This window comes from Schistocerca cancellata, chromosome 8 (assembly GCF_023864275.1).
Source record: "Schistocerca cancellata isolate TAMUIC-IGC-003103 chromosome 8, iqSchCanc2.1, whole genome shotgun sequence".
Taxonomy (NCBI): Eukaryota; Metazoa; Arthropoda; class Insecta; order Orthoptera; family Acrididae; genus Schistocerca; species Schistocerca cancellata.
This window is the reverse complement of record NC_064633.1, coordinates 578,914,231-578,927,969: the sequence shown is the minus strand read 5'-3', so window position 1 is coordinate 578,927,969 and position 13,739 is coordinate 578,914,231. Positions and strand designations below refer to the sequence as shown.

General features: G+C 38.2%; 1 protein-coding gene across 4 annotated transcripts in view; it reads right to left on the bottom strand.

The window, feature by feature from the left end:
* The window catches only part of LOC126094452 (45 kDa calcium-binding protein), a 163,786-nt gene that overhangs the window by 32,345 nt on the left and 117,702 nt on the right, over positions 1-13,739 (bottom strand). For all 4 annotated transcript variants that reach the window (XM_049908826.1, XM_049908828.1, XM_049908829.1 and 1 more), the window contains one exon: positions 13,127-13,314. In XM_049908826.1, coding sequence (XP_049764783.1) covers positions 13,127-13,314 — 188 coding nt within the window. The remainder of the gene's footprint in view (positions 1-13,126; positions 13,315-13,739) is intronic.

Here is a 13,739-nt window from a genome sequence, read left to right as displayed (position 1 = left end):
TTAAAACATTATTTGCTCTGTCCATATCAGCATCATCCACTTCAAGTAGGAAAAGCAACAGAAACACGAAACCTGTGGTACAACAGGATTTTTGGTATCCGGCCATAATGAAAACTCCAAGTTAACAGTGTTAAACAAAAGGAGAAATACCATCGGTGCTCACTACCCTGTTCTAAAGATTATGACTCTAAATCTACAGTGCCTCAAGAACAAATATTGTGAACTTGAAATAGCAGTAAGTAACACCCAACCTGATGTATTGTGTATTACTGAACACTGGTGTAAGGACCATGAAGTTAGTAGTATTCACATTAATCCATTTAAACTGGCAAATCATTACAGTAGGAAAATTGCAAAAGGTGGTGGTGTCGGTATTTACCTTAGACAAGAGTTGGAATTTAAAAAGAGATGTGAAGCAGAGAACTTAAGTATTGAAAAGTTTTTTGAAGCAGGTGCTGTCCGGCTCTATGGCCTGATGAAAAAAGTCATAGTCATAACAGTGTATAGGTCACCATGTGGAATCATAGAAGTACTTTTTGATAAATTAGAATTGTTGTTAAATACTTTTTACAAAAAAGAAACTGTTATTATTCTTTGTGGTGGTTTCAATATTAATCTTCTAGTTGAAAGTCAACAAAAAAGGCAATTTTTGGACGTATTAAAGAGCTTCAACATGTCACCACCCATAAACAATTCAACTAGAATAACAAACACCTCCAATAGCCTCATAAATAACATTTTCTCAAATATGTCAGCAACTGACATAGAAGTAAGAAACATAGATTTAGGATTGTCTGACCACAATGCTCTCACCATTGAAATCCCCTTAAGGTCAAAGGACGATAAAGGTGTAAATAATATTTACAAAAGAAACTTCTCTGTGGACAGCTGTCATCAGTTCATAAGTATCTTAGATGTTATGAAACAAACAAGTACAGATGAGGCATATAGTGTATGTGCATCGATTTATATGATGAACTTTGAGATGTGTTTTCCAAAGGAACTGACCAGAATCAAATCTACTGGACACACAAAGTCAAGTTCTTGGATGACTCTTGGCATTAAGAAATCATGTGAAAACATGAAAAAACTGAATTCAGAGTTGAGGGAGTGTGCAGATACTGATTCTATAGAATATGGAAAAAGGTATAGGAAAATATACTGCAGAGTAATTGCAAATACAAAGTTACTAAGTAATGATATGGAAATAAAACAGTCTGGAAATAAAACTAAAATAGCATGGGAAACTGTGAGAAAAGAAACTGGGATACCTATCAGAGACAAGGCAGTTATGCTAAAAGATGAGGAGAACTTAACTACGGAATCATCTTCTGGGGCCAAAATTCTGAATCAATTAAGATATTCAAACTGCAAAAGAAGGTAGTCAGAACAATTATGTTCAAAAAACAAAGAGACACTAGTAAACCATTATTTAAGAAACTAAATATTTTGCCCCTCCCATGCCAATACAAACTAGAATTATTATTCTTTACCAAAAAAAGTATCAACAAAATTAGCAAAAATATGGACTACCACGATTATGACACAAGATCAAAAACCTCTCTAAGAATACTTCCCCACTCAACAAAACTGTACAGTGATGGTGTCAAGTGCATGGGAATAAAATTATATAATCATCTTCCAACTTTTATACAAGAAATCCAAGAAATAAATAAATTCAAACAGACAGTGAAATCTCTTTTATTAAAAGAATGCTTTTATACTATCCAGGAATATTTGGAATCAAAATTGTCTTAGTGCATGATAAAGTATCAAAGCTGAATGTTGTTAAGTCAGTTTTGTCACATCATGTAACAATTCTCTGTAAAGCTGTAACTTTAAGTAACATAATTTTGTAGGTAATGGAAAATAATCTTTCCTCTGTATTCATGTTTACTATTTTAGACTCCTGTAAACTGTATATTTGTATTGACTTATCCCATATCAGTTGTACAAGCCATTGTACTGATTTGATCCACGGGACAAATAATAAATAAATAAATAAATAAATAAAATGGTAGATAAATATGCCATGCCTAATTATATAAATAATTACTTTTTAAATGAACCCCAGAGTGTAATTAGCCCTGGAGTGTAATTAGCAGTCTTCGAAAGGGAGGTAAGAAGGAAATGACAAGTATTTTGGACAGGTCAGGGAAACTGCTGGTGAATCCTGTTGATGCCTTGGGCAGATGGAGGGAATATTTTGAAGAGTTGCTCAATGTAGGTGAAAATACGATCAGTAATATTTCAGATTTCGATGTACAATGGGATAGGAATGATGATGGAAATAGGATCACATTTGAGGAAGTGGAGAAAATTGTCAATATATTACAGTGCAATAAAGAAGCCGGGGTGAATGAAATTAAGTCGGAACTCATCAAATACAGTGGAATGTCAGGTCTTAAACGGCTACACAGGATAATTGAAATGGCGTGGGAGTCACGACAGGTTCCATCAGATTGGACGAAAGCAGAATCACACCAATCTTTAAACATGGAAATAGAAAACATTGTAACAACTACAGAGGTATCTCTTTAATCAGTGTTGTGGGTAAAATGTTCTCAGGTATTGTTGAAAGGAAAGTGCGAGTATTAGTTGAGGATCAATTGGATGAAAATCAGTGTGGGTTTAGGCCTCTTAGAGGTTGTCAGGACCAGATCTTTAGCTTACGACAAATAATAAAGAAGCGTTACGAGTGGAACAGGGAATTGTATCTATGCTTTATAGATCTAGAAAAGGCATATGATCGGGTTCCTAGGAGGAAGTTATTGTCTGTTCTATGAGATTAGGGATAGGAGGCAAACTTTTGCAAGCAATTAAAGGTCTTTACGTAGATAGTCAGGCAGCAGTTAGAGTTGACGGTAAATTGAGTTCATGGTTCAGAGTAGTTTCAGGGGTAAGACAAGGCTGCAACCTGTCTCCACTGTTGTTCATATTATTTATGGATCATATGTTGAACACAATAAACTGGCTGGGTGAGATTAAGATATGTGAACACAAAATAAGCATATGCGGATGACTTAGTTGTGATGGCAGATTCGATTGAAAGTTTGCAAAGTAATATTTCAGAGCTAGATCAGAAATGTAAGGACTATGGTATGAAGATTATCATCTACAAAATGAAAGTAATGTCTGTGGAAAAGAGATATAAACGGATTGAGTGCCAAATAGGACGAACAAAGTTAGAACAGGTGGACAGTTTCAAGTACTTAGGATGCATATTCTCACAGGATGGCAACATAGTGAAAGAACTGGAAGCGAGGTGTAGCAAAGCTAATGCAGTGAGCGCTCAGCTACGATCTAGTCTCTTCTGCAAGAAGGAAGTCAGTACCAAGACTAAGTTATCTGTGCACCGTTCAATGTTTCTACCAACTTTGTTGTATGGGAGCAAAAGCTGGGTGGATTCAGGTTACCTTATCAATAAGGTTGAGGTTACGGATATGAAAGTAGCTAGGATGATTGCAGGTACTAGTAGATGGGAACAATGGCAGGAGGGTGTCCACAATGAGGAAATCAAAGAAAAACTGAGAATGAACTCTATAGATGTAGCAGTCAGGGTGAACAGGCTTAGATGGTGGGGTCATGTTACACGCATGGGAGAAGCAAGGTTACCCAAGAGACTCATGGATTCAGCAGTAGAGGGTAGGAGGAGTTGGGACAGACCGAGGAGAAGGTACCTGGATTCGGTTAAGAATGATTTTGAAGTAATAGGCTTAACATCAGAAGAGGCATCAATGTTAGCACTGAATAGGGGATCATGGAGGAATTTTATAAGGGGGACTATGCTCCAGACTGAACGCTGAAAGGCATAATCAGTCTTAAATGATGATGATGATGATGATGATGATGAACTCCAGACATTAAGCAGGAATTTTGGGAAGCAGATTAAGATGGAAGCACACAAGGCAGCCAGCAGTATGATGGCAGTTCCAACAAATGGAACGGAAGTTTTAAAAGTGATTAAAAGTCTCAAGTCAAGATGTCAGCTGGAGTATATGAGGTGCCAATAATACTAGTAAAGAAAACAGCTAATCAAATGGCGAAACCACTGGTGCACATAGCAAACTTGTCAATGGCTGAGGGCATGATCCACAGAAACTGAAAATTTCTTAAGTCGTTCCCCTGTTGAAAAAGGGTGATAAGCATGAAATAGAAAACTACAGACCTGTCTTACTTCTCCCAACTTTCTCGAAGGTTTTAGAGGTACTAATGAAATATAGTCACACATTATCTTAATATTCACAATCCGATAAACAGTAATCAGCATGGATTTCAAGCTGGGAGAAGTACCGAAACAGCTGTACTGGAAGACACAAAAGAAATAATCAGTAAATTGGAAGAGGGAAAAAGTGTAGTTGGGATAAATCTAGATTTGTCAAAAGCCTTTGTCACTGTTGACCACAGCATACTTTTCGAAAAGCTTGAAGCTATAGGTATCAGAGGACAGGTAAAAAAGTGGTTTGAGTCTTATCTGGAAAAGAGGATGCAGGTGGTTGAAATTACAGCACCACATATTAACCAAAAAATTAAACTAAGATCAGATCCAAGGGAGGTCACAGTAGGAGTACCCCAAGGAAGTGTATTAGGCCCCTTGCTGTTCCTCATTTACATTAATGATATTCAGGTGTCAAAGAGTAAAGCTAGAATCATGTTATTTGCTGATGAAACTAGTTTAATAGTTAGTGATATGAAGCAGTCATTGCAGAATTCCTGGGTATGCACATTGGTGAGAAGATTAACTGGAAGGACCATGTGGTGAGCTTAGCACTAAAGCTAAATTCAGCATGTTTTGTACTTAGAATAATTTCAAGAGTTTGTAGTAATGACTGTACCAGATTACCGTATTTACTTGAATCTAAGCCGCACTTGAATCTAAGCTGCACCTGAAAAATAAGACTCAAAATAAAGGGAAAAAAAAATTTCCCGAATCTAAGCCGCATCTGAAATTTGACACTCGACATTCAAGGGGAGAGTAAAGTTTTAGGCCGCACCTCCAAGTCAAAACAAAGTTGGTCCATTGTAATATGAGACACAATTTAGGTCGAATGAATGACGATACAGCTACAGTAGTTTGGTTCGAGTCGTAAGCTTAGCAGTTAAGCTTTACCAGGTAGCCATTGCTAAGCGTCAGGCGCTCCGTCTGGATTTATACGGGTACCCTTCCTTTTTCACGTGCTTCATCTGGTTTGAATCGATTGCTTATTTTGCTTCGATCTGATAAGTGCCGGTTTCTTTGTTATAAGTGTTTATGTCACTCTAAGCTGAAAATGCATTATTGTACTGCATCATGCATTGTTTGTCGCATTCTGATAGTGCGTGTTTACGGCCTGTCGCCGCTCGCGGCATTGCTTGCTTTTGTGCGTGCTACCGCCGCTTACAATTAAAAAAAAAGAGAGAGGAATTGTCTCATTAGCGAAACAATGGCAAGAGACTGCTATTTGTTGTTACTTACACTGCTGCTTTCTTTGATAATGATCAACAAGAACCAAATAATAGACTGCGTGTGATAGAACATGTTCTGAACGAGAGTTAAGCGAAAATTTTTCTCCATTTGAAAATCTTTGCGGCCGCTTCTTTAGTACATCAAATTCTGCACAGAAATTAGAGTCATCTTAGATTTAAAAATCTAGTCAGCTGCTGTGCTTCATTTCTGACAGTATCACTATTAGGCATAAGAATAATATGGATATAAACATGACACAATACGTATATTCTTCCGCGTTTGCTGTTGTCTCACTCTAGTTTCGTGGTTTATTAGGCAGACAGGATTTAAATGAGATAGCAGCAAACACGAAAGAATACATGGCAAAATGTTTATATTCGTATTATTCTTATGGTGAAGAGAATACTGCATGTGATTCACATTTCACCAGGTTCCTATTAGCAACCATCTCTTCTCAGAGGTAGGAAAAAATTCAGAACGTAGAGTTGGCCATATTGACAAACATCTCAAACAGTCTTGCCATTCGGATTTTCGTAGTACATTGAAATTCTGCTACATTCGAAGATGAACAATAGGGAATTTGTATTTACTTTGTAGGATAATGTATGAAAATGCAGTGGTCGAAACTCAGGATGGAGAAAAAAAGGTCGGCTTCCATCTTTTTTTAAAAAATTTATTTACTGATGCAGAGGTTTTGGCACCAGTATTTATCTTTGTGCCTACAAAGCATGCCTGTGTAGCGCTACATATATTCGACGGCAGAAGTTAGTTGTGGCGCCACCTACCAACATTTTTCAGAACTTCTGCTTGCTTTGCACTCGATTCTAAGCCGCAGGTGGTTTTTTGGATTACAAAAACCGGAAAAAAAGTGCAACTTAGATTCGAGTAAATACGGTAGTATATTTTGGTTATTTTCAGTCCATTGCATCCTATGGGATAGTATTCTGGGGAAAAACAAATTGTCTAAATGAGATTTTCAAATTACAAAAACGCGCTATTTGGATAATGACCCAGAGCCCACCTCAAACACATTGCAGGCCCCTTTTTAAAGCATTGAAAATTTTAACAATTCCATCATTATACATTCTGAAATGTCTGTTGGTGCTCAAAAGAAATCGGGACAAAATGAAAACCAATACAGACTACCATAATTATGATACACAGCAATGTAAAGATCTCCACATACAATCTGTAACAAGGACCCGAAGCCAGAAACATGTATGTAATCAAGGCATCAAACTTTTTAATGCACTACCAAAACATATCAAAGAGCTGGAAAATGAGGACAAATTTAAAACTGTTATAAAGAATCACATGCTTGACAAATGTTACTACAGTGTAAGTGAATTTCTATGCTCAGCTGTATTAGAACATAAAGAACCACATGCTTGACAAATGTTATTACAGCATAAGTGAATATCTCTGCGCAACTGTATAAGAATATATGTTTAAGTTAATGTGACAAATGAAATTACATCAGTGAATATGTCTGTCAAGCACATAAGAAATTATGTTATAAAAACACTTATTAGTTGTATATTGCATTAAACATAAGATAGATTCATATGAATTCAGAAAAGACAAAAATTTTGTAAAGATATTATATAGTTGTGAAAATGTACCCTGACAAATCCTATATCACAAATGTAATAATTGGGATGATAATAAATAAATAAATAAAAATAAATAAATAAATAAATGCTAATTTGGTAAATTTTAATGTACTGAAAGCACTATTAATTACACAGTTGTTTATTCCTTCATTAATAATGTGTGATATCTTTATTTATAGCTGAGTCTGGAATTACCGTTTTAAAATAAATGTGTGTAATTGCAAAAGGGAACCAACAGTAACCAATTACGGCCCCGTCCGCAATCGGAACTGAATCCTGCCTTCCTTGACTCCCAGGTTACAATTCAGAGTGGCTGTTCCACACCTTCCAGTCCGCAGGCCTCCTCAAATGCAGTCTCAAAAAAATCTCTTTTTTTCACAACTGTTGGTGAAATACCTAGGACATACCATCTTTGCAATGGTAATAAGCCCACGCAGAAGCTGGTCAAAGTCATCATCACATTTCCTTGCCTCAGGAATTTACAGGAGCTCCAGTCCTTCTTGGGTAAGATTACATAAGGGCAGGTCATTTGCATTGTCGGAGGCATATGAACAGATGTTCAAGGCCTTGAAGCAGGCACTCTTATCAGCACCATGGCTTGCCACATTTCAATGGCAAACAGCTACTGGAGGCAGCGGACCCCTCTGAATAGGGCCTAGGGGTCATCCTGGCACATAGAGATGCTGACAGCTATGAACATTCAAACACATTTGCATCAAGGAAACTCAATGCCACACAGAGGCCCTCACAATCATCTTCCCGCTGAAGAAATTCCTTGTATTCCTATACAGAACAAAGTTACACCTCAGTACGGAACATAAATCACTGGTCTCCCTCTTCTGCTCTGCAGAAAAGCTACTGGAGAGGACTACCCACAGACTCCAGTGCTGGGCATTCTTTCTCAGCAGGTACAATTACAAAATTCACTTCCACAATACTGCTCAACATGCCAATGTTGACTCTTTGTCCAATTTCCTGATGGGCCCTGAGCCATAGTTCAACCAAGACAAGGTCTTGCCCTTCCAGTTGGATGAAGAGGCTCAACCGGCACTGGACACTTTTCCCATATAGGGGCCTGTGTGGCTGCAGCCATGGCCAAAGACACCATCTTACAAAAGGTACAGAAGTACATGCAACAAAGCTGGCTGGACTGCATTCCCAGCTGGGACCCAGCCCATTGCAGTGTTACTTCCACCTCTGCTACCAGCTGATTCTGGTGGACAGAGTTATCTTAATCATCACATATCAACGGTCTCCCTGGGTACTCCCTCCGGAACCTCTGTGCTCAACAATCTTATGGCTCTTACAACAAGATCACTGGGATTTATTGCAAACTAAACTGCTCGTCCAGCACCATGTGTGCTGGCCTGGCATAAATCGGCAGGTCAAACATCTTGTTCACAACTGTCATCAGTGCAAACTATGGCAAGCAACTCCCCACTAAATGTCCTCATCCTGGCAGATGTCCTCATACCCTTGGGGGCAGGTTATGTCAATTTCATGGGTCCCTTCCTGGATATTACCTCTTGAGCATTCTCCAACTTACTGTATTGGTTAACAGTCTGCCCATGAGTGCAAAGGCTATGGTGACAGCTCTCTGCAGAATTTTCGTTATTGAATGATTTCCTCTCATGCTGGTGTCAAACAATAGACTACCAGGTTTTTGGTGAGTTCTGCCACGAATACAGCATTCACTACCTGCTGTCTCCACCTTTCCATTGTCAATCAAATGGTTAGCTCAAAAGACTCATGTAAACTTTCAAAACTCAAATGAGGAAATATGTGGCCAATGCTCCCACAGTTGAGTTAGCGATGTTTTTTTAATTCCAACAGGTTGTAACGGAACATATTAAAGGCTTTACTGTACCGAAGTATGCGATACCCTCCAAATTCAACCAGTTTAACGAGTATTTATGATTATAGAAAAGTTATTGTGTATGTTAACAATGATTGCATAACATGTCTGCATAAACAGTCAACCCATTAAATTATACTGAGTAACTGATCCACACAAACGTTTATATCACTTGATCACTGATACAGCAAATGTCATCTTGTAAAAACACTAAGTTCATCTTAAATAATTAATATGAAGTACGAAAAATAGTGGCAAACTTTGGTATTTTAGATCTCCTTAAATAAAAATCACCCAGTGAAACCTATTTGTTCACTAGGAGCGGTTTCACTCAGTATTCACGAAATCAATCCTATTTTAGATGAAAACCAATGTAATTCTTAATAATTCATGTTATTTACTTATTTATGCAAATTAGGGAAGTCAATTGACAAACTTCTAAAAAACGGCCTTTTTGTAACAAAGAATTATTCTGTCAAGTCAACAAACCTGTCTGTCATTTTAATAACATGTTAAATTATGTCACTTAATGCAAATTAATAACTTTTCTGCACAAATTATGATAACAGATGTACATGTGACTTATAAACTATATCTCTTTTTAGTAGTTCTTTGACAATGTTATAAATACAAGCAGCAAGAACGGTCGAGGGGCAGTCGCAATGTCACTTTGGTAAAGTGTGTTTGTGTGTTATTGTTTGAGGTGGATAAACAATGCAAAGAACATGTAAAGGAAGTACTACTTTGTGTTGTGTCATGGTCTTTGGTGGACAGTGGAATTAAGATGGCCACCAGAGTAATAAATATTTGAAGTTTACATATTTGTTGGTTTCGCTCGTTCTTTATCATCAAAAGCACATAAAAAACACGGGACCTCATGCTTTTAACCCTAGACAACCAGATTTATAGCCAGCATCAGCATCGAGACACAGCAGCGATCCAGCAAGTAGCAGCGATTACCACAACACAATGCATTTTAATGGCGCCAACCTAACATCAAGTGCTAACAAGCTCCGTAAATGGGAGTGAAATAGTGCGATTATAGCAATTAGCTATATCTATGACCAGGCGACCATTACAAGGTCCATGTCAATAGGGCAAAAATCCAACATAAATCCTCCATTTTCACCAGCCCTACACCTTCCTTCACCTCACATTCTGCGGGTAATCTGCAGCACTGTCCCCTCGCTTCCAGCTGTGCACCCGCAAACGGGCGTGGAGTTTCAGATGCCAGTACAAGTAGATTCTAGTGGTTGTCCAGCAGCAGTGATGACACCATATGTACACTCTGGCCAGAGGAAATGGATGGTGACACATCATCAGAATCAGTTCCACCTGCGGCAGGTGACCTGACACCTCCAGGCCCTCCCACAATCATGCCAATACCACCTTCTGTTTCTCTTCCACCAAATCTTCTACTATCTCTCCTCCTGCTCCCAAGCTGTTTCTGCCCTCTGGTTCACAGCCCTGTTCATAAAACCTGGCCCTGCCCTCACTGCCCTCTGTTTTTAAGCTACCCGAGATGTACCAGATGACGGAAGGAGATCAGGCAGCAGTACCCACCCGGAAGACACCATCCTCACTGCTGCTGCACCCTTCCACACTGGGATCCATTGTGGACATAGTATGGTCTCTGCTACCAGCACAGGAGTTGGAACGACTCCATCTGCAACACTGAATGAGGACCTTCTGGCCATATGTTCCTGTCCAAGCTGATCAGGAACTAATGGTGCCAGGGGGGATGTCCCACATTTCTGAACACATTACCAGGTATGGAGTGCTGCCCGGGTGCTCAGCCAGGCAGGGGATACCTCATTGAGACTCAGCTCACCACTTCCCAATGGAAGAAGGGATGAGGTAACCCACTGGACTACCACATAAGACATTGGGCACCAGCCAAAATCTTTGACATTGGCTGTCGTCACATGGTGGGCACATTCGACACGACTTCAATATAGTGAAGTGAGGCCACGAGAGAGACACTTGGGCTGAGCAACCACACGAAATGGCTATGCAAGTACCTCCCAGTGCCACATGCCACATGCAGGCAATTGCCCACAGTGTGTTCTCACTCTTCATACCATTCACTATGTTATCTAAAACTGTACTATACCTGTTTCGCCATACGGAATACTAGAGCTACAATAAGATTATTATAGCTTAAGCACAAAAGGAGAAATGTGGCTTGAATCTTATCTAGATGTAGCACTGAATGTATCAGAATCTAACATTGAACAATTTAGATGTGGAACTTGTCTCCTCTGCTTGACTTACTATTACTAGTGGGTCCTACAACATTCCATGTTAACATTTTTTCTCCATGATTTTTATAAACTACCTTCCATAGTGCAAGTCCCAAAATACTACTTTATTCTATAAGCAGATGACAGACACCTCCTTCCTTTCCAAGAACATTTCCTCATACAAAAAGCGTTAACACGAAATAAACAGTTGCTCAATGACCAGATAAAAATTGGAAACCAGACTCTATACAGAATAATTGATAAAATCCATCACCTCCTCCCACTCCCTCCTCCCGCCCCACACACACACCCCACTCACAGTTACATTTCACCATTCGCTCCTCACCTTCTCCTCTAACCCACACTCCATCACACTGCTATATACTTATGTCCACTCATGGTTTCTCCTATAGAATTACACACATACAAAATTCTAATTTAAAAAAGAATATTTGTAGGTCAAAGACTAAGTAGTGGAAATGTTATGTTGGCAACACTACAGAACACAAACTTCAACACATACTTGAAGTACGAAAACAAACAGAATACAGTGGTGTGCATAAGAGCATAAGAGTGTGTTGTAAGAAATGCATAGTGCTGCAGAGCATCTAAAAAGTAGATGAAAATTATCAGTGTCTAACACAGAAAAACAACGATGTGCTAGCAGATGGCATTTTCTGATCAAGTGAGAAAGCAGCCGAAAAATCACCGTAAGTAGAAACCAACATATTCTTAACAAACTGTTTTTTATCTAAAAAGTGAATCACAATGTAAATAAACTTAATTACAGACAACTGATGATGGTTTACCTCAATAAAGCAAAACGCATCTGGTGAAAAAATAATGCATTTTGTAGTTGCAACAACGGATCAAAAATACCCTCATGTAAGCCTTATATGTAATTATTATTATGATAATTGTATATGACTGAAAAAGTAATGCAAGGCCTGGCAAGGGATCAAGCTGGAGCTATTCCTTTTTCTTGCATATGTAAACATTGTAGGGCCTTCTAATTTCCCATACAATTACTCACAAGATGTATGGGAAATATTTGCAGAGTTTTGTATGACAGATGATAGAGACTGTAAATTCCTTGGGCTGCAGTTGAATGGCACCTTCAGTGGGAAAATAATGTTAACTCAGTAACACAGAGAAATAAGCAGAGTATTGTTCTTGCTTAGCCAGCTGTACAAAATAGTTTATAATAAAATGCTAATGACAGTGTACTATGGGATAATTTTTCCATTTATAATTATGGGATAGAACTATGGGGTTGTGCTGCTGAGGTGCACTTGAACAAAACTGATGCTACACAAGAGAGCTCTTCAGATAATACCTGGTCTTGGGTACTGAGGCCAGTTGTGGTGCGCTTAGCCAAAAGAAATATGTCACTATACTCCTCATGTGTATACCTCAGACCACAAATTAGCCTAATAGCTCTCTTAAAATAAGCACAATTATTACAGACAAAGAACAAAATTAGAAATAACAGCTCAGTGTAGTACAAAAACTTGCCAATATCCATTACAGCACATACTGGGGATGGATTTAAAACAAAATTAAAATATTTACTTATAATCAATTAGCTCTTAGCTGTGTACATAATGCGAGGTTTGCAAAAATCATAATTTGATGAATACATGCAAAAAGAAATGCACATAAATCAATAAATAAAACATCCTACTGATACACTCACATCACGGATCCATAAAGCCAAAAATAAGTATAACAAAAATAAATTACATAATATCACACAGTTACTTTTCTTCAAAACAACTACAACAATGCACGCCAAATATAGGTTACAGCTTTCAATACAATCATTTAAATAAAACTGAAACAAAGTTCCCTCCTCAGTGAGATGTTGTGTTTGATTTACAAACGATTCCATTATTTTGTAATACAACTGAACAACAGTTACATTTGCTTATTTGAAATGATTGAAACAATTACTTTACAAACGACTAACCAACAGTTCATGGCGATCAGCTCGTCCATCTCTGTCTCGATCCACTAACTGCCGAAATTCTGATCGTCGTTGTTCTTCCACTACATTGCCCGCACTATCATCAGCAGCTGCAGCAGCAGCTAGCCCTAGCTGTTGTTGTGGAAGACTCGAGAATTCCTCCTCCGTCAGGAACTCGTCACCATCATGATCTGTAAGAAATGTATCATGAGGTATATAGTCTTCTGTCTAAGAGACCTATCAAGGAAATTCTCAGACTGACTTTTCTTAAATATATCCTGAACAGTTATGCATCTATCATCATTGTCATCTTACTCATGGAGATTAGGGATCTTCAGTTATAACTCCACAAAGTTTATGCCATCATATCCGTGGTTGTCCCATAATACATCTTCTCCATTTCAGATTGATGTTCAAAGTTTTCTTGGGTAATCTTCCATTCTATCAACATGTAACATGTTGTAACCAACTGTTTCTGTATTCAGTTGTACATAAGTCTGTAGTTAATGTATTCTCAAAGAGCGCCACTTACTGTAAATGCGTGTATGTTTAAATTTGGCAACCTACTTTACACATTCACTCAGTTGCATTTATTTACATATAAAAGCCTATTTCA